The 24,988-nt window shown below is 53.2% G+C and overlaps 1 protein-coding gene across 3 annotated transcripts; it reads right to left on the minus strand.

Annotated features, from left to right (window-relative positions):
* Nucleotides 1-1,203: 1,203 nt before the first annotated feature.
* On the minus strand, nt 1,204-12,731 carry EMX2 (empty spiracles homeobox 2). Of its 3 annotated transcripts, none has more exons than XM_073904130.1 (4): nt 12,696-12,731; nt 7,046-7,534; nt 4,925-5,109; nt 1,204-2,726 (listed from the first exon to the last, which is right to left on the minus strand). In XM_073904130.1, the coding sequence occupies exons 2-4, from the start codon at nt 7,452-7,454 to the stop codon at nt 2,559-2,561; spliced, it is 762 nt and encodes a 253-aa protein (XP_073760231.1). In that variant the 5' UTR covers nt 7,455-7,534; nt 12,696-12,731; the 3' UTR covers nt 1,204-2,558. The 3 variants fall into 3 exon arrangements, with proteins under 3 accessions (XP_073760231.1, XP_073760230.1, XP_025736876.1); XM_073904129.1 differs by lacking the exon at nt 12,696-12,731 and adding an exon at nt 7,686-7,803; XM_025881091.2 differs by lacking the exon at nt 12,696-12,731 and having other exon boundaries at nt 7,046-7,736.
* Nucleotides 12,732-24,988: the final 12,257 nt, after the last annotated feature.

Consider the following 24,988-nt stretch of genomic DNA (forward strand, 5'->3'; position numbering starts at 1 on the left):
AAGAGAGGGAGGGGAGGAAAAAAAAAAAAAAAAAGAAAGAAAAATTTCCATAGTGCCCTATAGTCCCCACACGTGCACGGAATGTCTAATCTTAACTTTTCAAGGCAGGGTGTTAACAAAGCTTGTATTTTTGCCCTGCATTGTAACTTGGCCTTATCACAGTGTAAAGGGTGGGGAGATTGTCCTAAATTATGTCCAGGCGGCCCCCCTGGATCCGTGGATTAAGAGATTAAAGGAGACCACTGGGCAAGGCCTCCTCTTTCCCCTTCATATTCCTGGTATGATAATTGCTTAAACTGATTTGCACTTTCACAAAAGCTCGCAGGACGCTTTGTAGCTCGAACAGAACAGACGAGGTTTCTCTATCAATGGAAATAAAACTGATTAATGCAGCCTATCAGGATAAGAAGCAAATGAAGCATGCAAAAACAACCTCGTACCCCCAGAAGGGGGAAGGAGGAGTGAAAAAAGCTAAGTTTCCTCCAAGACTGGTTACAACTTTCTCTTTAATGTTAAAATTAAGAGTTGAAGGTTTCTCGGAATGCTTGCCTTATAAGGCTGCTGAAGCCCTTGGGCTTGCCTCCTCACCTTCAGCAGATTGGGGCCCGACAGAGAGGGAGGGAGGGAGGGAGGGAGGAAGGAAGGAAGCAAGGAAGGAAGGAAGCAAGGAAGGAAGGAAGGAGAAAGGGAACGGAAGGAAGGGAAGGAAGGAGGAACGGAAGGAAGGGAAGGAAGGAAAAGACTGGGGGGGAGGAGCTTGTATTTTGGGGTTTGAAGTCAGAAGCACAGTTTAAAAGTCCCAGGATTCTGATCCTGCTAAGTGTTTCCTCCAGTCCTAGGGGAATATTCTTCTACGCTTAACTATATGTCCGGATTACAACAACGACAACAACTAGAAGTTAAGAGAAGTAAGCAATTTTTAACCTGAAATCCAAACTCCCTCAGGGAGCCTTGCAATGCGCAAAGGTCTGGTTGGAAAACTTTTCTCCCATCCCTTTTCTGAAGGACTTAAGTTTTCCTAATCCTCTCCCTTTTCCACCCTCATCTCTCTTTAAAATGCCCAAGAATCCATCAGTCTGGCCCTTTTGTGGGTGAGGAGCCTGGGTTTCTTGAGCCTCACTGGAGAAGGACCACACTCAAATTATAGATACTTAAAAAAAAAAAAAACTCACTTCAATTTCTCAAAACGACTACTCTGAGGGCATATTGATAAATCTTTATTGACAAAATATTGACATTGACATACTTCTTGGAAGTATATAGTGTGTTAGAATTCTAACAAATTAACACAAAACACAAAAATATTTACATTCTGGTATAGAAGACATTAAGGAAGCATTTGTCACTCTCTTTAGTAAGTCTATGATCTTGGAATAGAAACTCAGTGCTTGAAAACTTGCCGCCATGTTCTTGGCCACACTTAACATCATCCCCGCTAACTACAGTCCTTCAGATTTTGCAACAGATAGATTTAAAGTTTGGGAATGGCCTTTACAGCGAATGGTTGAATTTGGCCAATCTCTCCAACCACCAAAAGGAGTTTACTTCGTGGTTTTAAGCCTTCGGGATGTTAGGAAAGGGAATGTTCAAGAAATAGAATTAATTTAGGGTTTTTCTTTCCCAGCACAAGTCCTGACTCCTCTTGTGGGCACCCTCCCCCGCCACCCCCAGCCCCCCATCCTGCTCCCCATTTCTCTGTAAGAGGACCACTATCGCTGAGCCTACTTCATTTACCTTTCACAATCACTTTGACATCAGAAGGTATCAAAAAGTGTTTACAGACTGCACATTTCTCGAAAAAAAATCAAAATAAAAAGCACACAGAACCTGTCTTTAAAAGGAAAAGAAAATTACAATTCATTTTCTGTCTTTAGACACCATTCGCCCAACAACTGCTACATGCAATTCAAGTTTTTGAACAGGTGTGGGATGGGGCTGGATATGGAATTTCGATTGCTAGCATTACTAATTATTTTTAAAGATTGGGGGGAAACTCTGCGAAGTGCAAAAGAAAAAGTCCTGTGCCTGGTTGGGGTTTTCTTTTACCATCATTATTATTATCATTATTTTTTTTTAAATCAGGACTGCGATAAACGGAATACCTGCCAATCATCTTGTCTCGCTGGGTTGGTGTTTGACTGACAGCTTCCCTTGTTCAGAGTGCCTTCGGCTGTGCCACATTTGGATCTCTCTCACTCTCTCTCTTTCTCTCTCTCTCACTCTCTCTTTCTCTCTCTCTCTCTCTCTCACTCAGCTGCCTCTTTAGACAAGGGTTGCATGTTGATCAAGAAGCCTGCATCCTCTGCCATCTCCACGCAGCCTGGGATCAGGACCCTGCGCCCTCGCTGCCCAAAGTCTGCAACGCGCCGAAGCTCTCTCTGACTCCCTCTTCCTCTTCTCGGTGAATGTGTGTGTGGGGTTTGTTTTTGTTTCGTAGGTTGTTTTCTTCTTCTTCTTCTTCTTCTTCTTCTTCTTCTTCTTCTTCTTCTTCTACCCCTCCTCTCCCTGTCTCTGTTTTGCTCCGTGGTGTCCGTTTCTGTGGGGTTCGGTTTGTGTTTTTAATCATCTGAGGTCACATCTATTTCCTCGGGACTCGCCTGCTTGGTGGCGATTCTCCACCGGTTAATATGGTGCGTCCCTTTTTTCTTTTGTTGCGAATCTGAGCCTTCTTCCTCCAGCTTCTGTCTTTTGAACTTCGTCCTTCGGTTCTGAAACCATACTTTTACCTGCGGACAAGAGGCAGATGGGGCGCGTTAGTTCCTCCACAGCGCCCTCCCACCGCTTCCTCCTCAATGTGGCGCCTGTAAGAGCCCAGTCCCCAAGCTGAGCATCCAAAGGGTGGCCTCTCCAAGGCCTCCCTTCTGGGAGCTGAGCTCCTAGTGCTATCAGCTAGGAAGCCTGACTCCCTACCCTTCTGGGCCCTGGCGGGGCGCTTGCCCCAGGCCAGGTGGCCCAGAGGGCACAGTGCCCCTGCTCGCTCGCCTGGCCCTTAAGGGGACACCCACCTCCTGCTGAGAGCAAAAGCCTTACAAACCCTGGGAAACCCCTACAACAATAATAAGTAAAGGAAAATAAAAAGAGACAAGTCCCTGACTCCCTCTACCTAGTCAATGCAGGGAAGACCGGCTGCAGCAGCTTTCCTGTGCAAGGCCCAATGTGCTTTCTATTTTGTCTGTTTCCGCAGTATTGCCTAAATATAGCGCCTCCTCTGCAAGGCCTCGGCCCTGGGTAGGCAGTCAGGATTTGCCTGAGCTTCCTCTTCCTTGCCCAGGACTCTTGCAGGTGAGCACGAGATGGGGGGCAGGGGAGTCCTGGAGGAAGCCTGGGGGATGGTGGGATGCAGGGGCCTGGGGACCAGCCCAGCTGTACCTTTCCAGCTAGGAAAGAAGCTCAAAAGTGAAAGCTTCTGAAAGACCTTGGGATAAAGAGGAAGTGAGAGAGAAACTAAGAAAGAGGAGAGGAGACGGAGCTCCCTCCCTTCCCTCCTCCGGACCAGCCCCAGGACCCACCAGGCCCAAGCTCACACCCTGCTCACATCACTTCCCATCAGAGCAGTGCTGGAGGCCTCATCTCCCCAGAGCAGCTGCTGGAGGTCCAGGCAGCAACGATGTGGGGCTGGGCTGCCATCCCCATCACCCCCTGGGGGAGCTGGGCAGTGGGTCCCCATTCAGCCACCAGACAAGACACCAACATTGTCCCAGCTTCCCGGCATTGAGGTACAGTGAGGGAAATGCTGGTGACAGCCCCTCTCCTGCCCCCAGGCCTGTCCCTTCCCGAAAGCCGAAGCCCAGGCCCCTGAAGCCCGCCCCACTCCCTCCTTTTAGAAGGCCGGCCCAGGCCCCGGCTTGCTCTCCCCAATGCCCCAGTCCCCCAAAGTGCCCCATGAAAAAGCCGAGCTGGAACAAGGCTGAGTTTAATTTGCTTTGAGTTTGCTAATTGAGGGGGAGGACGGTTCATTTCTCCCCGGCGCTCGCCCAAGGCGCGCGTCGGTGCGCTCGGGGCTTGACACGCACACAAAGACTCCAGGCAGCGTGGGCAGCGAGGCGGACAAAGACCACCGCGGCCTCGGCTATCCAGGAGAAATCAGCCGGGCCGCGCCTTGTGCCGGGCCCCGCACCAACCCGCGAGGCCCTCCTCGGTTTTGTCCAGGGGGTCGTTTTAAAAACAAAAGCCTCGACCTCTTTGCGCCTCCCAGAAAAAGTGTTACAACTTAATCTGCCCCAAAACGTTACTGTTTGCCGGGAACTTTGACCCCGCCCTGCAGCTCCACGTACAGTAGCTCCTACTGTAGCCCTAAGCCCCCTCCCCGACCCCAGCAAGCCAGAGCCAGGCCCGCCTCCGGGCCCTGTTGCGCCGCCAGGGTCTGTCCCCGGAGGCAGCCCTTCTCTGCAGCCTTCCAGCTCTCTTTCGCTGATTTAGGGACGCACCTAGGATGTCTGGCCTCTGCCTTCTGATTCTCCGATCCCCTCAAGGGGAGTAACTGGAGCCGTCGGGGTGAACCTTGGGTCTGCAGTGGCACAGAACTCGCGTTTAACCCATTCCCAGACATCTCCAGATTCGAGCCTCATGCACCCCCCACCCTCGCCCCTCACCCTTCTGGGCTCTTCTTCTCCCGTTGCCCAGCCCCGTCCCCAGACTCTAACCGAAAGTGCACAGGTGTCTTAACCAAGAACTGTAAGTCATGCCCAGCTGGACAGGAGGGAGCTACTCAGCCAGTCTCCCCAGAGCCTGGGGTGGGTCGGCTTAGAGTCCCTTGCTGGAGCCCAAGGAAGCCAGGCACCTCCAAACTTACACATTCTGAACCCAAGCGTAGCACCAACTCCCGGGCTCTTTGCCAAAGGCCCTCTCGGAGCTCCACACTTGTGTGCTAGCTGCGTGGGGCCAGAGATGTGGGATGGGGTCGCCGGGTGCACGCCTCGCTCACCTGAGTTTCCGTGAGGCTGAGGCTGTGCGCCAGCTGCTTCCTCTCGGCGCCCACCACGTAGTGGTTCTTCTCGAAGGCGTGTTCCAGCCTCAGAAGCTGGGACGGGGAAAAGGCGGTTCGGATCCGCTTCGGCTTTCGGGCCAGCGCGTTGTGCAAAAGGAAGCTCTCCGGGCTTGTGTCGTTCCCTGCCGGGGATATAGCAGAAGTCCCGTTAGAGGGGACCATTCTGGCCCGCTGGGGGCCGCGCGCTTCTCCCGAGCCGGGCTGGCGGGGCACAGCGCTCATGGCCTTTGCGCGGCCGGGGCGGCTCCGCCCGTGGGGACCCGGGGCCCTCCGGACGTGCGCGAAGAGGACGCCGGCCCAGCCGCCCGCCCCGGAACACCGAGCCCGTACCTGTGCGGCCCCCATCCAGCCGCTGCCCCGGCGGGGCAAGTCCCCAGGCTCCTGACCTCGGCGGGCTTCGCAGCCGCCCTGGCGCCACGGGCCTCACCACCTCCGCGCCCGGGAGCTCGGGGCAGAGGAGGGGCAGCAGAGCCAGGCCCGGGGATTGGCGCCCAAGACCCAGAGAAACTTTCTCTTTTTTCTAGCCTCGCGGAAGTTTAACCCCCGGGGTGGAGACAGCGGGCTGCGATCCAGAGTTTTCTCGGGAACTTAATTTTGAATTATTTAAGTCTCTACTCCTCCGGGAAAGTTCAGAGGCCGGGCGTGGGGTTGCGGCCCGGCCGGGACAGAAATTTCGCCGGCGGGTGCGCCGGCTTTCCGCAGCCACTGCCTCCTGAGGACCCGGCTTCAGCACTGCCCCGCTCCAGAGAACTAGAAGATGCGAGCGAAGGGATCGAAACCCAGGGGCTGCCGAGTTGCGGGCGCCCTATGGGTCTGTCCGCGGTCCCAGAAGATCCCGGCTACTTCGCGCCTGGTGGGGGCACCAAGAGCGTAGCTGGCAGAGAATGAGGAAAGGAGCCATAAACTTTGTGAGCAAAGCCAGAGTAGTTTCAGGTTCACTCAGGAGGGTGGGAAATCGATTCACTAAAGACCCAAACAAAGAAAAACAAAACGACAGTTTAGGCGAGAATGGAGGCAAATCTGGTCCCGGAATTAGGATGAAAGGTTGTTTTTGTTTTGTTTTGTTTTGTTTGTAATTGGGGGTGGTGGTGGCATCTACCGAATTCTAGGCTCTGGCAGGGACGCAAAGGGTTAATGAATGGACAAGCCGCGGAGTATTGATCGGCTGTCGCGGGAGGCAGGTCTTTCCCCCCCAGCTCCAACCACTAAACTAATTACTTGTTCCCTTTACTAGAGTTTTAACTTTCCTCCTACTCCCACCCAGAGAAAAAAAGCAAACAAATAAAAAAAAATAGCAAGAAGTGTAAACACTTAAACAGATCTTTTCGTCCAGCCCGTCTCCTCATACGGTTCATTTCTTTTAAAACAAAAACAAAAACCAGACCGGACCTGCCTTCCCGCCGAGGACGCTCTGCCCCCCATTTGAGCAGGTCTTGGCGAGAGTGCCGAGCCTCGGAGGTTACTACCCGCGAGGGTTCCGGGCCCCTCCCCAGGCTTCCCAAAAAAAGGAAAAACAAACCCTTAGGCTTCTCTCTGGGAGCGCGAGGGTCTCCTCGCCGCCCGAAGAGGGTCGGGAACTGAGAAGTCGCGGAGCTAGGCTTGAAGGGACGACGAGTGGGTGGCGAACAGGGTCTTACGCAGTCGAAGGCGAACCTGGCCGACGGGCCGTGGCCGTGCCCCTCGGACCTAGGGCAGCAAGGGCACCGCGGCCGAGACGGAGAGCCTGGGTACCCCGCGGGCTCCGGGACTCCTGGGCGGCCGGCGCTCAGAGAAGGCTGTCCCAGGCCTGTCTCCACCCGGGAGCACTCGGGGACAACTTCTCCGTTTGCGCCCCCCTCTAAGGGGTCCGGCGGCCCCAGGCCAGCCCCCAAAGCGGCCGCAGCTTCGAAGACTGGGGACCAGCACCATGCCCGGCCCCTCGCCGCCCAGTTTCCGAACAGGGCGCGCGGGCCCGCGAGCTGGAGGAACCTCCTCCCAGGCCTTGCCAAGCGCCCACCCGGCGCAGGCCGAGGGCAGTGCAGGACGCTGCGCGCTGCAGCCCCGCGACGTGGCACGTACCTTGGAAGCGGTGGCCCAGATATCGGTAGCGGTGGATGAGCCAGGGGTAGAAGGTGGACGGGTCCCGCTGCTGCGAGGCGAAGAGGGGGTGTGGCGAGTGCGAGGAGGGCAGGGGGTGGGCGGCCAGGGCGTGCGGCGGCGGCACCGGGTGCACGGGCACCGCGGGGTTGGGCGGGTGCGAGACCGCCTCGGCGAACACCAAGTCCGGGTTGGAGTAGACGCCCCTGCCGGCGGCGGCGGCGGCCGCGGCCGAGTGAAAGCCGTTGAGGAACGGGTTTATGGGGCTGGAGTTGGCGTAGCTGAGCGCCGCGGGACGGATGGGGTCCTCAGAGCGCGAGGCGGGCAGGGGACTGTCCTTGGCCACCAGCGACTCGATGGTGAAGCAGCGCTTGGGCGCCGGCTGGAACATGCTGCGCCGAGGAGCGGGCGCCCGAGGCTCCCGGCTCCCGGCGACCGCGGCACGCTGCCTCCGCCGCCCGCTGCCCGAGGCTAGGACCGACAAGAATTGGGGACTTGTTTGTTTGGGGTGGGGGTGGGGGGAGGAAAGGAAGAAAGAAAGGAAAGGAAAAGGAAAGGAGGGGGAGGGGGAGGGAGAGGCAACGCCGAGGATCCCGAGAATCTTGCACCAAACGCGCCCAACCTGGAGAGAGGGGGAAAAATCCTTCCAGAAGAATTTGCAGGCGTGGATTGGGGTAATTTTCTCTCTCTCTCTCTCTCTCTCTCTTTTTTTTTTTTTTTTTTTTGTTGGCTGGGTGGGGGGGGGGGGTCGGAGTTGGAGGCAGGGAGGAGGGGGGGAAAGTTTCTCGGGGGAGGCAAAAAAAAGTTTTCTCTCCTCTGCAAAAGGCGGGCAGGGCGCCCTAAGTCCAAGGACAATCCATGGAAGTGTTCGCTTCTTCACAAGTTGTGCAAACGATTTGTTAGTTCATGAGCCTAATTAGTGCGGGGATCACATAAACAGCTTCCTCCGAAGCCTGGTAAATGGCTTGATGATTGGTCGCTATTACTCGCCCTGAGGTGGAAGGGGGGAGACTCTTTAAAGTGCGTCAGAGGGAGGCGAGCGCCTGGGAACCCGGAGGCCTGGATCCCGGCCGAGTGTGGAACGGAGTCGGCGCCGCTGCCTCGGCCGAGCCTCCTGCGCCCGCCAGGCCGCCGACCTCGCCGCGCCTTCGCCCCGCGCTCCTAGCTCGCTCGCTCCCGCGGCGCCCGCTGCGGCTTCTCCTCCTCCTCTTTCGCCTCCTCCTCTTCCTTCGGCCTCCTCTCCTCCTTCTCCTTCTCCTCCTCCTCCTCCACCTCCTCCTCCTCCTCCTCTTCCTCCTTCTTCTCCTCCTCCTTCTCTTCTTCCTCCTCCTCTTTCCCCACCTCCTCCCCCTCTGCCACCGCCTCCTCCTCCACCACCACCACTCCCTCCGGGGCACCCCGGTCCCTGCAGAGTCCCCGGCCCGCGCCGCCTCGGCTGCGGCCCCCTGGAGCCCGAGCTGGTGGGACAGACGGACGGACGGACACGCAGATTCCCTCGCGCCTAGCTCTCGCCGCTGCTGCCCCCCGTGGCCCCACGTCCGCGAAGCTGGGATCGCCCCCCGGAGCACTGCGAGGGTAAGCAGGCAGGGGTGGATTCCGGGCGAGGGCTAACCGAGCGGTTCGGTTACATCAGTCCCCACCCCCAGCAGAACTCCCGGCTGTTTCCCAGGTGAGGATGTAGCCTGGGCCGGGTGGGGGGGCGGGGGGACTGTCCTCCAACCACGCGTAGCGTCGAGGTCCTAGGGTCGATGCGTTCGCGATTCTTGACCCGGTTTGTTCGTTTGCAAGTTGAGACACGTGTCAAGACCCTGCCCGGGCGACGGGCTTCCCACCAGCCCCACAGGCTCCCGGCTTTTTCTCTCGGGGGGGGGGTGCTCACTTTCCCCCAAAGAGTTCCTAAGGGTGATATCTGGGACCAGGGGGTCCAAGGTCAGGGGAAAGGAGGACTTGGTGTTACTATTATCGTTCCGCTGTCGTTATGACTTGCGTTAGTTTTGTCATTATTACTATTGCTGCTGTTGTTGTTGTTTTATTATTATTTCTATTATTATTCCGCCATCTGTCGTGCCAGGGGCGGGTTGCTGTGCGGCGCTTGCAACTAGGGACGGCAGATCGCGTCTCCAGTCCCAGGCCGTGTCCGCATTTTCGAGCTCGCCTTCGGTTTTGGGATGATTTTAGGGCCGAGTTCCCTCGTCCCCATTGGCTCACGCAGCGGCATAATTATGATCACATCCCCCAGGCTGCTGGCGCTGCTCTCTGTTTATTGGTGGTTAAAGATCTATTATCTATTCATCAGCCGCTTCTTTTTCCTTTTTTTTTTTCTTGCCAATTGCATTCTTCTAAAGTGAAGTACCAGCAGGTATTTTGCACGTTTACAATTAATGAGAAAAAAAATCTGGCATCCTTTAAATCTATTACTTAGAGGTCCATGCCATTTCTCTAAAGGAGGAAGAAATGCCTGTGTTTGGTGACTAGGTTGCCGTGAGACCCGAGAAAAGTCGCCTGGGAGGGGGGGAGAAGAGCAAAGTCCTGAGAGCCAGATTGCTTCCACCACCAGCTTCATCAGGGGAGGGCCTGGGTCTTTGGACATACTCCCCCTGCTTGCCCAACTACCTACCTCCCTGCCCTGAGGGTCTCCCCGGACCCTCTCTGGTTTCATCTGCTGTATTTTTCTGTTTAGGTCAATTTCTCAACTTCTTTATTCCAGGCATAATTTGTTTTGGGGTGGGGAGGGGAAATCCTTTAGGAAAACCCTCCAGGCAAGAGAGTTTAGAAGTGTGTTTTCTGGGGTTGTCTGAGCACCTGACCCTAGCTAACAGAGATCATCTGTGCCGCGCACCCCCCCAACTTTCCCAGAGCATACACACATATACACATTCACACACAAGACAGGTGTGGGCCTTGGCTTTGCCCTCATGCCCAGAGAAACCTGACCCTGTCTCAAGCTTCAGACCTCTGACGCCAGCTCTGGGCTGGGGTGGTGGCTGGGTTTCCACCCTTCCCAGGTTCTTGTGTCTTGCTTTGCAGCATTCCCCGCCCCCCACCATCCTTTTCCCCAGGCCCAAGGATGCAGGGTGTTCAGTCCAGCCTCTTGTGGTGGGGTGCATTTGGAGATGTACCTCCCTGTGGCCTGAAATACCGACTTCCAGAGATACTGTCTCCAGTGCAGAAATCCCTCCCTCCGTTAAGCTGTAGGGACACAAGCAGGGAACCTGAAGCCACCCTGAAAGGTGTTTGGCTGTTGCTGGCCAGCAAGCCTGGGGTGGAGGGAGAGGTCAGACGTCCATTTCCAAAGCCAGAAAGAAACACCCGATTTAGGTGAGCTTAGATTATGGATCCTGGAACCAGAGGGAGAGGTCCTCCTTCTCCTTGGAAGGCTCTCCAGGAAGGATGGAGGGTCAAAACTAGGGGTACTAGAAGCCCTGCCCTGGCTGCAGGGTGGGGAATGACCATTTATTTCCCAGTATTAGTGATCTTGGCTGGGAGCGTAAGAGGAGATGACCTTGAGGGCAAAGGGGATTCAGTTAGTGTCTGGGAGGTGGAGTGAGGCATGCCATGGTGTCCAAAATGTAAGGGCGTTCAACCTTTTTTAAAAGTCAGAGACTGGGCACTAAAGTGTTGTTGGTACTCCCTTAAACACTTTCCTACCTTTGGCTAGGAGTGTCCAGAAGTGCCCAAGGGAGTGAGCCACAGTCTGGAGCCCAGATCCCCTTCTCTTCCGGCCAGAGGCAGGAACGTTTGGCCCAGGCAAAGGGCCCAGATTGCTCGGATCATTGTCTCCCTTCCTGCAATATCGGCTGGCTGCAGGCCACCCGCCTCTTGCAAAGTGCCCGGAGGTTTGCCCCGGGGTCTCTTGTGGCTGGCAGGTGGGCAAGGGTGAGGGAGCCGCAGGGTCCGTTTCCTCCCCCCCAAGTGCGGCCAGCCCCAAGTCTCGCTCCAGCCCACGCGAGGGAGAAAGGTGTTTGGGCCACGCAGAAGCCCTGGAAGCCAGATAATCTATGCTAATTCATGCAATCCGGGACCTGAGGAACTTGGGAAGGTTCGAACTGCCGCCCCTGACGTGCGGGAGAATTAACTAAGACAGTAACTCATTAACCAGACTGGTGGGTGAGGCTGACCAGGGCACTGGGCACTCTGGTCCGGACTCGGACCCTGGGCCAACCCGACCCCTGCTCCTTGCACCTCAAGGCTGCCCCTCACTTTACTCGTGGCTTAGGCCTTTGCAGAATCCGGCCCCTCTTTGTTTCCTAGCTGCCCTAGAAGGATGGGTGTTTGGCTAAGTACTGGAGCATGCAGTGGGGATTTCTGAGGCTCCATCTTAGGGCAAAGGGCTCTCTTTCCTACCCCAAACCACCTCAAGTTGGGTTCTGTAGAAGCAGAAATCTACATTAAACAGACAGCTGGACTAGCAGACCCAAGGTGAAGGTTTGAATCTGGGATCTGTCATTTACTGGCTGAGCAATCTTGGGCAAACACCACAACATCTCCCCACCTCCATCTTGTCATCTATAAAAATCTGGCCAATGCTGCCCGCAAGGCAGTGGAGGATGGAAGTCAGGCCTGTTTTGAGGAGTGATAGAACCCTTTTACTTCTTGATTATGGTGGTAATTACACCTCTGTGAGCGTTTTTCCAAACTCATAGAACTGTACACTACGAAGGGTGAATTTCACTGTATGTTACACAGTAATGAACCTGCCCCACCCAAAAACACCAGTCAGGTCTGGGTGACCTTGAGCAAATTGCCTCACCTCTCCGTGCCTTTCTTTTCTGTGAACTGGAGATAAATAATAGTATCTTGGCCCTTGGGATTGTTTAAGGAGATAAGCCAAGCAAAGGGCTTAGACTGTGATTAGCACATAATGAACTGTAATAAAAGTTAGCTCCTGTCCCTGATGTTGCTATTATTACCTGCCCACCTCCAGGGCTCCTTGCTGGGCTTCAAGACTGAACCAACATAGTTGTGCAAACATTAAGGTGTTGCTGGTCTCATATTCCTGCCACTAGTTTCTCCATGCTCCCCGCAAAGGCCTGGGACTTCCCTGGGCAGGTGCTGGGGTGAGAGAAGCCTGGATTCCTGGCTAGTGGGAGGCATCAAAGGGCAGAAATTTGGGGGGATCTCTCATAATTATCTGCTTTGAGTTTCCTGCCTGGAGTGCATTCATTGCCTCCTGCAATTCGGGATAGATTGCCCAGGTGCTACCTGGGGTCACTACCTTTACCACCACCTTCTTGAGTCTCAGTTTTCTCATCCGTGAAAAGGAAATATCAAGATCTTAACAGTTGTTGAGAGGAGTTAAGTGAGCTAATGTTTGGCATAGTCCCCATTCATCAAATATTCTTGTTAGGCCACGGCCTGGTGTGGTCCAGCCCACCTGGTGCACTCCGCCACATCCAGGACCCTCCCAGTGAGTCGATACCGGTTCCATGAGCCCGCACTGGAAGCGTGGGAAGCGTGGACGTCCGCGAAGGGTGAGCCCTTTCCCAAGCCCAGTGCCAACGCGAGGAAAGGTGTCCGGGAAGGGAGAGGCCTCAGGGCTCGGTTAAGAATTCCTCCAACCCACTGTGATTCCCAGTCACCAGGCCTCTCCGAACGCGCAGAGAGAGGGTGGGAAAACGAAAAGAATTCATACCTTTAAAACATGTTTTCTTAAAAAATTGTTATTAGAGCAAAATCCCTTCCTGGCGTCCTCCCTGGCGGCTGCTCCCTGGGTCGGGATCCGCGTGCGCGCAGCGGCGCCTAGTGGCGAGGGCCGGAGCGGGCGGGATAGCCGCGGAGCCCCTGAACCCCGTGCGCAAGGGAGTGCTGGGGTGGCGCCCCACTGCCAAGCTCTTGCGGTGACCGCAGTCTGGGCTGGGAGAGGAAGTCTATGGAGGCTCACTGACTACAGAGTACAGAGGATGACTTGGAAATGCGTCCCTCCTCCCTCCATCAGCTCCAGCTCTTCGAATCCCCGCTCCAATAGGAGTCGGGCTTCTTTCCGAAAAGTGCAAGGAAGGGGGTTAGGATTTCGGTTCTAAAAATGACGAGGCGGCCATGATCACCTGTGCCAGGCCGATGGCCAACTACCGCGCAAATGGACCCACACATCCATGCCTGAGGTCCCAGATCCCGCTGACCAACCACGGTGGTTCAAAGAATGGACCCCTGTAGCCCAGCGCTGGCCCCACCTGGCGTGGAGTCAGAGGGAGCTGGGTCACGGGGCGCGGCTCTCCCAGCTTTGCGCCCCCTCGTGGGCGGCCAATGATAGCTTGAGACAGGGGTCCTGGTGGTTATTGCCGAGGTAGCGATTGGTCACCAGACGGATTGGGCGGCCACGGCGGACACGCCGGGTGACCGTCCCCTTCCTCCTGGAGCGCGCGGACCCCATCTGTCTCAGGGCAGGCTAGCCTCTCCCGTGAGGTGAGGTCGTGGAATCCTCGCGGGGTTCGCTGGAAATCCAGACGGCATCCTCCAGGTAACTGTTCAAAGCGTCCACCTGCGGGCAGAGCTGTCCCAGGAGTGTCTGGACGCTGGTCTGGGCCTTTGCTGTCCCAGGCGACTGCAGGAAACTGGTGCTGTCCTTCTCTGGATGTTAGCAGAAGCTTGTGAACTCCCGGGGCTCCGGAGATCCATCCAATCTTAGACCTAACATTTCAGACCCAGGAACTCTGCACTGACCCGTTGGAGCTACATGCAGGACCCTGACCCTAGAGTTTTACCTCCTTCATCACATTGAAACGCATCAATCCCTCGACACGCAGGCTGTCTGGATTCACTACTAAAAGCAAAGAAACAGAATCAAAGCATGTCCCCGTTTCCTTCTCCCTTAGCTGCCTTCAAGTGAGCCTAAGGCCAAGCAAAGATGAGTTAGGCACTGACTGATGGACACAGACAGGCAAGCAGGAATTAGGAACCACTGGCCTTGCTCAGGCGACTGCCCCGCAGGGGTGGAGATAGTTCTGGCTCTCCTGCACTCATCCCTCCAAGGGTAGGCAGTGTTGTCACACTCCCCACCACCCACATTAAAACTATAGCTCCACTGGGCCACAAGGGCAGTGACTGTTGCCAGGTGCTCTGGAAGGCTGGGCAAGATGTCTAGCAGACCACAGGACCATCATGGACGGGGGACACACCTTCTGACTCCTCTACCGCCTTCTTTGGCATCTTTTCGTTTGAGACTCCGCTCTTGTCACCTGTGACTGACCTTGTAAATTGCGGTTCAGTCCTTTGAGGAAACTACTTGGGATTGTCAGCATTAATGAGCCATCAAACCTGGGGATGGCTTCTGAAACACTGGTGCCCCACCAGCCCCTCTTTCAGGAACGGAATTTTCTTCTTTCAGTACCTTTCCTTTTTTTTTTTTTTTTTTTGACTCTGGGGGCCAGGCTAGGGCTTAGAAAGGGATCCTGGCCATTTGAAGAAAGAAAGAAACTGGACACTTTCTCTTGGAGCCTGCAGCTCTCCTTGAAACCTGGAGAGGATGCCTGGAAGGTTTAGAAGAAATTGTAGCATTTAAAAGCCCGTTTGCTCACACTCCCGATCCCAGTGAACTTCAGAATCTGATGTGGAAGGAGTCATAATACCCATTTTCCATATAAGAAAACTGAGGCTCCAAGAGGTGACACAAAGCACTCACTTCCTGGCCGTGCATGCTGTAGGCATTCCACGAGGGGCCCTGGGACCGCCCCCCCCCCCCCCGCCAGTATTGCCAGATACCTACGTTCAAGCCAATGAGAAAAGAAAAGAAAGAGCCCCCCCGCAGGCGGACGGGGGCGCCCAAACCGTCGCTAGCAGCGAGGTTCGTCCAGGCGGCCCCACGTAGTGGAACTCCGGCGCTTGCCTGGAAGCCACTTGCCCACCGTTGTCCTCCAGGCCACCTTTTCCGTCCACAGGCCTCGCCCCGCGCCCCTTTTCTCCTTCCCTGGTTCCCTCCTGCGGATTCAAGCACCAAGAGGGCCGTCAGGGGCCTCACTGCAGCCAGGGAGCTGAAGAGCCGACAGGGCAACGCTGGGTGGCCCGGGCGCTCGGAGGCCGCGGCGGAGTTCGGTGGCCCCGAACCCTGGCGTTGCTCTCGTGGGCGACTCAGAGCGACCCTGAACCCGCGGAGCCGCGCCTTTGGACGGAAAAAGCGGAGCGGCCCGAGCTCCTCTCCCAGGCAGCAGGGCGGCCCGAAGGCCCCTTGTCCAGCTACTTCTGCCTCCCTAGCTCGGCCAGCCTGCGCGGACCTAGCTGGGAGACAGAAGTGTGCCCAGGCACAGGGAGCTTCCGAAGAGACGCACAAAAAGGGTCCTCCCGCCGCCCCCCACCCCGGCCTGATGAGACCTCACCCCCCAAGCCTGGGCCCTGGCGGCCTTTCTTTACCGGCAGCGGCCACGCTGCCCCCAGGGCTAGCGGGGCGGGGGGGCGGGGTGTGCCCCTCTAGTGGGGGTCCCACAGCTGCACCCCTGCCCACCACACTCACATTCCGGGGCTCCTAGAGTCCGGGGTTCGGACGGACCAGGCCCCGCTCCCCTATTTGAGTCCCCCTCCGCGTCTGGGCGCGGAGACACGCCGTGCGCCCAGCTTCCGCGCGGCCCCTGGCGGCTGGCGGAGAGGCCGAGTGGGGCCCGAGGGGACCTCCGGGTCGGGCCTCCGAGGCCTCCGCGCCGGGTCCGCCCGTGTCCCCCACCCCGGCGGGGACCCGGAGAGGCCCGACCGCAGCCGCCCTCCGCTTAGCCGGCCGCCCGCGGCTCGCCGGGAGCAGCGCAACAAAGGGCGGCATCGCGGCGGCGCGGGCAGGGACCTCATTGGTTCAATATTAGCTTTTCATTCCAGTCTATTGTGCCCATCTGAGATAATATTGACTCTGAGGTGAGAGCCCACAGACGACAGAGCTTGTCTAACACTCCGCGGCAGGGCGCTCGAAGGGAAGAGAACCAGAAATGGAAAGTTAAAGGCACCGCAAACAGAAGCGGCTCGCGCGGCGGCGCGCCCCGGGGCGGCGGACGGCCCCGGCAGCCGGGCGCTCTGGGCGGCGTGCGCCCGGGCCTCCGGCCGGGGAACCGGGATTCGGGAGAGGGTCTCTGGGTCCCGAGCCCGCTCGAGGAGGGGCACCGCGCGTTCCGATCGAAAACAGCCCTCGCTTAACACACACTCCCATCTTCCAGACGATTGATTTTGAGGTCCCGCTTCTAGGTAACTGGAGAAAAGCTGAATCCCCCCACGCACTGTTTTAGCTTGCCAGGAAGCCAACGTCGGCCTCTGGGATATTTTCCCCTTTTAAAAGATGAAACTCTTCAGGGTAACTTCTCTGTCAAAACGTTTCTCCTATTTCTTCAGCATGAGAAGGGTAAACACTCGCAGCAATTATCATTAAGCTGCATTACTTGGAAGTGCGCGGTTAATATCAAATTTCTAACTGTGCATTTTGCTTTGCTTTGAATCATCTCCTTGCAGCCCATCCACGGGTTTCTTAACTGCCTTTCTAACCGCAGCTTTAAAGGGCCCCTGAAACGTCAGGTCTTGCATATAAAGATTCGTTTCAATTTCCAAATTGCCTCTAAATGCCCACATTGGAAAATGGCACTTTAAGTTGTCTTATATGTCTGAGACAGAACACTTAGGTTTACACGAGGAGGGGGGGGGACCAAAAACCAAATGCTCAGGGCTTGCACTGACTGTGGAGAAGGATGCCCTAGGGTCTCATTTACGAAATTTGTGTCTTCCCCACCCCCCTCATTGGAGACTGACCTCTGTAAGAGATAATCTGTTAACTCCATTACTCCAATGAGGAGCTAGTCATTTGGAATATTTATGTCCCCCCAAGACACGTGGGCTGGTGGGGAGCTGGGATGGGGTGAGGACTGGGGTGGTGCCACCAGCATCTGGGGACCATTGTGCACCTGCCTCCTTCTCAGGCTCCCTGGGGCTCCATGGTACCCGTCCCCTTGGCTCCTTGGATGTTTCAGAGGAGGAGATGCTGTTTAATATATATGACCTATAATATATTATGTATGGTCCGTTTGTATTATGTATTATTTGTATTATTTGTTATATACAATATATAATTAGGTATTACTATTACATATATTATTTAACATATAACATGTTATTATATGGTTTCATCATATTATATGCTGTTTGACATCTATTTAACATCTAGTTCCTTTATTACATTATTATATTACTTATTAACATAATATGTTCAATTATACGTTATATATCGTATACTGTATACAGTTCTGGATGTATAATATACAAATATTTATTATATATGTGTTGTGTGTGCAAAGTATTTGGGGGAGCCTTTAATCTCCCTGAAAGTGTATATTTGATTGTTTAATGCAAAGTTATAAAGTTCTGATGGAAACCACGGTGACACCAGTTCTGTCTTTATGACAAGATTGGTGTCCAATTTTGGTGTCCAAATTTGGCCCCAGGGAAAGGCGGGACGGCGGGGTAACTCTGACGCGAGGGACAGCAGGTCCCTCTCTGGAAAGTGCTTTTCCAAATGCCCGGTCCCTGAGAACAGAGGAGACCGTGTTGTGGACCTGGCGGCCGCCTCCTTTTCATTTGCGTTGTGGTGGTTGTTTTGGTTTGGAGAGAGGCTGTTTAGAGGCTCCGACGGTCCCTAAATTGATGTCATGAATTAAAAATGAATTTGGGGAGTGCAGCATTTGCTCAGCTGAGGCGTCTGGGCGGGCAGCGGAGGCCTTTCAGAGGTTCTGGGCTCCAGACGCGAAGCGACGGGCTCAGGCCTCGCCGTCTGGTGCGGCAGTGCAGCCGCCCTCTGGGCTCCGGCGGGTCCCGGCCTCTGCTGCGTGCGGGCCGCCGGCCTCCCGGCCCCGCGCTCCGAGAAGGTGTCCGGGGCTTGGAGCGCCTGCGGGATCAGGTGCTGCCAACTGCAGTCCGCTTCTACTCCGGGTTAAGGGCTAAAATTAGCAGGTAGTCGCCCGCTCCCGCAGGAAGGCCCGGGCGGTGTGACCCGAGGAAAAGCAAATCGGGATCTCCTTCGCCCCTGTAAAAGGCAAGAACCGCACAGGAGATCCAGCTGATAGAGTGGGGACGGTGGGGAGGAAAAAGGAAAAGACAGTGGGAACCGGGGGGGGCGGGGGGAGGGGGGGACGGGACACGCGGCTCCTTCCCCCTCTGAGGCCTGGGAGGGGGGACGGGGGGCTGGTGGGGGGGGGGGGGGGGGAGCCGGGAAGACCTAGGGAAGGGGGCGGAGGTTCAGAGACTGCCAGGGTGCGGAGGGCTATTTCTTAGAAAGAACTCCTCCTCCCCCCATTGGCTACCTGGTCTCGTGGGACAAAACAGTGAAAGTTGCAAGATAAAAAAAGACAACCCCCAAACCAAAAAACGACACCTCACCAAGAGGTTTGGGTTTCCCTCTTCCAGTAAAACCCTGAGCCCTGCGAGACCGAGCCCACCTCTGATCTGGGGCCAATCGCCAGCCTTGAGGAAAGGATTTTGCAGACCTCAGAGGGGCGGAGGACTGCAGGTTGGGGCCTCCCTGCTCTGTCCCTGAGGGGACTCCTAGGCTGATTTGGCCACCGGGAAGTGGGAGAAAGTCTTCGTGTTGCTAAAAATAAAAAACAACGACCTTCCTCCTCCCCAGCGGTTGCAGTCTCCAGGCCTGGCTGTATGGTGAGACGTCTGAACACGCACAGGATGCCAAGCCTTCCAGATGAAGAATGGATCACAGTGCCAACCATGTGGACGTGGATCTCCCCAGATGGGCTTTGGCACATCTCCCCCATCTGTAGTATTTCCTCCATCCAGGTGATTCATCTTGCCTCTGCCCAGCATGGTGGAAAACTTGATTCTCATTGTGGAAGCAGGAGAGTGCCATATTTCTGCCCCTTGCTCTGAGCCCCACTGATTCTGATTTAAGGGGCAGCTGCTCAGGTGTGCTGGGAACAAGATAGGGTCTATTTCGTTGCTCAGCTGCTGCAGGGGCATCTCGCAGGAGAGGCAGTCCGTTTCTATCACTGATACCACCTGTATACTCTGCTGAGCATCTGTTACAAGGTTCTACCTTATCCAGTCCTCGCGGAAATCCACTGAAGTGTTCAGTCTACTCCCAACTTCCAGATGGGAAAACCAAGACTCTGAAATAAAGAGATTCGCCCCAAGGTCACGCACACACAGCTAGTAAATGAAGAAGTCTGGATTCCAACCCAGGTCTGTCTGACCCCAACAACTTGCCCTCTTCCCCCCACCTCCTGTATCCTATCAGAATGCTCCCCTTTTCCCCTGAGAGGAAGTCAGGGCCCACAGTGTGAGGAAAGAGATAACACTTTGCTCTGAGTCCCCCCAAAAGCCAATGACCACAGACTACAGAGCCTAGATCCCACACTCTCTCCAGAGCCTTTTATTCCAAGTCTGGAAGAGACAAGAGACAGCCAGCACATGGGTAGAATGTATGGATTACAGAGAGCCCGCTCACACCTTGCTTTGACCACGTTCCCACGCACCCAGGGAGGAGGACACTGTTGTTATTACCCTGTGAGAGAGGCAGAGATGGGCTCAGCGAGGTTGAACAACTTGCCCCCTGTCCAGCCGGTTCACACAGAGCCCTGGCACTGGCCCGGGCCAGCCTGTTCCAAGCCTCCCAGCTCCGCACACCACATATGGGACCATTTAACCAACAGAGTCAGGCCTTGAATTCTGTTGTGAAATTGCTAGGTTGTTTTCTCTTTAAGTGTTCCTGCAAATATTTGGGGATTCAAAACTTTCTTTTCACTTATGCCCCTCCTGTATTCACTCCTCCACCACGCACCCATCTGTGTCACAGGGCCATCAAGGAAACAAAACAAGGAGTTCCCCCTTATCTCTGTTCAATGATACTCAGAGACCATAGTGTATAGATTTTTACCTACACTTGTATAATTTCCTCTATAACCATTTGCTTTATGCCCATCACCAAAACTCAACTGTGTCATCAAGAATTTAAAATTACATGTGTGCATATTTTTCATGTTTTTATGGAATTTTTAACCTCTGCTTTAGACAGTGTTTTCTATTTGCTAAGATGCAAGGGGAAGAGTTTGAGGTCGGAGGAATCCTTTGGTCAAATGGTCCCATATCCAAAAGCATAACCAAGAATCTAGACAGGGAATGGCAGGAGAGGTCTCTAAGCGGAGGGGATGTACCAAGTCCCCTACCATCAGGATGAGGTCTTGCCAGGGAATGGCATGAGCCTTCAGACAGTCAGGGCTCCATCTCTATGCCCATCTGAACCTCACTTCTTTACTTCTCCACAAGAGCCATTGTCCTTCCATTCCAGGGAAAAGCTTTATTTTGTCTGATTATTATAAAATTATATGTATATTTTCATACTAGACCAGAATGTGTGAAGAAGTAAGTAACAGTCACTTGAATTTCCCCTAGCCAGAGGCCACCACTGTCAAACATTGGGAGACGTTAACTTTTGACACCTTGGAAAAGAAAAGAAATTCAATTATGTCTACACATTTTCATTATTGTTCTGGTAAATAAAGAAAGGAAAGAAACGTGCTATGTAGTTCTGTGTATATGAAATTCATAACTGAATATAGAAGTCAGAACATTGGTTGCCTCTGGCAGAGGTTGGCTATAAAGGAGCACAAGGGAACTCTTTGGGGTGCTAGAAATGTCCTCTATCTTGACTAGGGTGATGGTAACACATATGTGTACAATTGCCAAAACTCATTGAACTTAAGGCTTGTGGGTTTGACTATAAATTTTTATATCTCAATAAAGAAAAAGAAAGAAAAGGAAGAATCTTGGGCAATATTATAGCCAAAGACCAAGCTGGGGAGGGGGATGAAGAAAAAAAGCATGAGATTCTCAGCTAAGACAGACTACACACAGACCCAGAGCTTTACAGAGAGGGATACAGGCTTGGCGCCTACACCGGCCTCCCCCAGCAGCCCCCTTTCGCAGGCCCGCACTTCAGTCCAAGAGGAATGGATCCTTAAAAGGGGAATGCAATCGTCAGTTCCTGCTGGAGCCTACCATCTACCAGACTCTCTCCTCTTCGATGCTGTGACTCCTCCATGCTAGTCAGACACTGCATTTCTTGGTAGGGGCGGGGTGTCCCTTGGAGCCCAGTAAGAATCTGTGCTGAGTCAGGAAGGAGGCTGGAAGGCCTTAAGTTTCAAATAGGTTGGGTTCCAAAAATTTCTTTCTTCATCGCTGTCTGGGACTCAGAATGTTGTCTCTCACAGTGACAATGTTAAAAATGGTCAAGGTTTCAAGTTTCTCTTCCCCAAAAAACCTATTAAATGTCTACTCATAAAGGTAAAGAATTATAGGCTTGGTAGGAATATAAGTGTGTTGAATTATACTGGTGCCATGAAAAGCAAAATGTGCCCCCACCCCCAAAATGTACCTGTTATTTGCCAGACACTGTGTTAGCGTTTGGGATTCAAAAATGAAAAATCTCATGATCTCTTCCCTCAAGCAGTTCACTGTCTAGTAGAGGAAGACGACCTTGTAAATACATAAGTGCAATAAAATTCATAGGTATTGTGATAGAGGTAGTCATAATTAAAGAAAACAGAAAAATAGAAGTAATGCTAGTTGGCAGGGGAGAACACATTTTGAAGCAGGGAGAGTTGTTGGGACAAGGAATTAGATGAAGCTCTGTGGAGAGACTCTAGGGTCCTGGGGCACTTTGAAGGGCAGTGGTCCTAGATCTGATTCTATTTCAAAATGTATGTCTTCCCTTTTCTTTTTTTCTTTTTTAAGATTTTATGTATTTATTTGAGACAGAGAGAGAGCATGAGCAGGGGGAGGAGCATGGAGAGAGGGAGAAGCAGACTCCCCGCTGAGCAGGAAGCCCAACATGGGGCTGGATGGGACTCTGGGATCATGACCTGAGTTGAAGGCAGACTTAACCGGCTGAGCCACCCAGGCATCCCTATGACTTTCCTTTTCACTGCAGAGCATGACCGTTGGACTTCTCAGTCATGTTTGGGGTTGGTTGGTTTTGACTTTCAAATTATTTGAAGGCAGTAGAAGTGGGCAATACTTACAACTCCAAAGAGAAAAGAAACGAACATTTGGAAGGTACATAAACCTTGAACAAGGCTGTCAGAGGTAAATTTGGCCCAGTGATGAAAGAGGAAAAAGCATAAACCCCAACACTGGGGAAGAAAGAAAGGCCATTCCCTATACCAGCCACCAGATGGTGAAGTTGGGCCAGGATAGCTTGGTTGCCTTCTTGAAAGCAGAGTGGGTTAGTAGACTGTGCCCCCAGAAGTATGGCACCACTTAAAAATCACACACTTACAGTATTTGGGGATTATGTAGTCATTCAACCAACATAGCACATTTACCATTTATGAGGAAATTTGCAACTGACCAGCAATTAGCAGGGTTAAAAGATCTAGTGGATCATGATCCTTGCCCTCAAGGATTATTTGGGGAACTAGATAACTAGTATTTAATGTGCCCAGACATAAAATCCCCTATGTTTTGTTTTGGTATTTTTCCTCCTGATGGTGTTGTATCAGCAAGTCGGGAGTAATAACAATGCAGGATCTACTGACCTCACACAATTGTTCTGAGGGCAGAATGTGATCAGGAAGTAAATATGCCTTTGTCAGTTCTGGCATTAGACGAGCATTAATCGTTAAAATGGTTTTCAGCTGTGTCCTCCTCTTGCTGGTCAATTTTTCATTCAACAAATATATACTGTGCACTTCTGCTGAGCAATCACTGTTATGGGCACTGGGAACATGGCAGTAAAGAAAACAGACAAAATCTCTGCCTTCATGGAGCTGACATTCCCCAGTAGGACAGTGTGCTGACACTAATAAAAAGATTCATCAGCCACGTGAGAGAGGCAGCAAGCTTAAGGCGGAACAAAGCCAAAAGTGTATATATATATATATATACACACTCTGTGTAGAATATTGAAAAAAAATGGAAACAAACCATGTGTCCTTTAATGCGGTACTGGTAAAAGATTGTGTTGCTTCTGTACTAGAGAAAATTGTGTCACTATTAAAAAGATGAGAGTAGGGGCGCCTGGGTGGCTCAGTCGTTAAGCATCTGCCTTCGGCTCGGGTCATGATCTCGGGGTCCTGGGATCGAGCCCCGCATTGGGCTCCCTGCTCAGCGGGGAGCCTGCTTCTCCCTCTCCCACTCCCCCCCTGCTTGTGTTCCTTCTCTCGTTGTGTCTCTCTCTGTCAAATAAATAAATAAAATCGTCAAAAAATAAATAAAAAGATGGGAGTAGCTATCTCTATGTAGTATCACAAGAAGATCTCTAAGACCTGTTAAAGGAGGATAAAGCAAGTTCCAGAACAATACATAATATGATCCCATTGATGTTTAAAACAAACACTTACCTGTTTGTTTATTGACACGCTAATGTACAGTGACCTGTATATACACTTAAATGAGATCTTAGAGAAAAATTCTGGAAAGATACACAAGTGACAACAGCGCTACTTCAAGTCCACATTCAAGGGAACAAAGGGGCGCTGGTGGGGGAATGGTGTGGACCAGGTACGTTTACTGACTCTAATGTATACAAGTGTACAATGTATACTTCTTGATTGTTTCATTTCTGGCAAGAAGAGTGCACTGGTATATGGTTTGTGTAATTAAACAAGGTGTATGCATGTGGGTACAACCGAGTTATAGCAGTATGATTATGGATGACAACCGTTGCTCTTTTAATCTCCTTTAATGTTGTTTTAGTATGTCTATAGAGAGATATATACACATAGATGAGATGAAGCCAAACATAAAAGGTGGAATTAAAACACGGTGCCCTGGCTCTGAAATCTTGCCTCTTCCCACCCCACCTGCAGTTTATAGTGAAACCTTTTTTAAGAGCATCATGGGACGTTGGATAGAAATCCTTGATCTTCTAGTTCTGAGGCACATGTAATTATTTCACAGGTAAGTAGCCTCAAGGATCTCTTCGATAGATATGACTTCATTTTGAGAGCATCATGCCTCTCCCGGCAGTAATTGAGCTTTGGCTGGAGCCAATGTGGGGGTTCTGGTATGTGCTGAGTGACTCCCAGTCAGGTTCCCCTGGCTCCCAACCCAAACCAAGTGAGCTGGCCTTGGCTTTGGCTGATCCCTGAAAACCAGCTCATTCATCCTGTCTAGATCTCTTCCACTGCCTCCCTCTCTTTCTCTGGGACTGTAGGCAAATCTTCTGGGTCTCCAGTGGAAGCAGCTGGCCTGCGTAGCCTGTAATGTCATTTATACCCCTAAACTTCTCATTTCCACAGTGGCAAATTGTTACAAGGGGCCACATTCACTCACATGCACCTGCCATGTGCTGAGGACGAACAGAAGCAGAAAAGTAAGGTGTCTGGCTTTAAGGGGCTGCTCTTGGTGGAGTCAAATTCTTGGGGAAGTTGAAGCCAATGGAACTGCTAGAAAGGCGGACTCTGAATAACCATTTGGAGACCCTCCTGCACTTCTCTCCAGCCTCCTGCTCTAAGTCTCTTGCATAAAGTTGGGCTCTGCTCCTCCAACCCCTTTGTTCTGAAAGTAAACTGGTAGTGTCCCTAGCCATGAGGTATTGCTTCAGGTCCTAGAGACGGGCCCACAGCCGTGTGACAGTGGGGGAAGAAGAGTCTCAGCGTGGGGACAGGGACAGCCTGAGGCCAGAGTGAGATCCGAAAAACTGGAGCGGAGACCCAGGACCTTACAGCCAATCTACTGGCTCAGTCAGTCTTTATTGAGCACTCGCTGTGTGCCAGGCACTGTCCTAGATTGCCAGAGCACAAGCATGAATCAAGGGCACTTGGGACTTCCAGACCGGGCTCTAGGTTAGAAGCCTTTCCTGAGCAGGTTGATACCCTCTGTTGGAGAACATTCAGATCTGTGCCCTTCTCCACGGGCCCCTCAAACAGTCAGTTCAACCCCTCTTAGCCGCCAAGGAGCAAAAAGCTGCCAGAGGAGACCCAAGCATGCTAGACCCTGGGTCAGAAGGGGCTAGGGGTCAGA

This window comes from Callorhinus ursinus, unplaced genomic scaffold (assembly GCF_003265705.2).
Source record: "Callorhinus ursinus isolate GAN/ISIS: 27379988/994484 unplaced genomic scaffold, GSC_fseal_2.0 scaffold20, whole genome shotgun sequence".
NCBI lineage: Eukaryota > Metazoa > Chordata > Mammalia > Carnivora > Otariidae > Callorhinus > Callorhinus ursinus.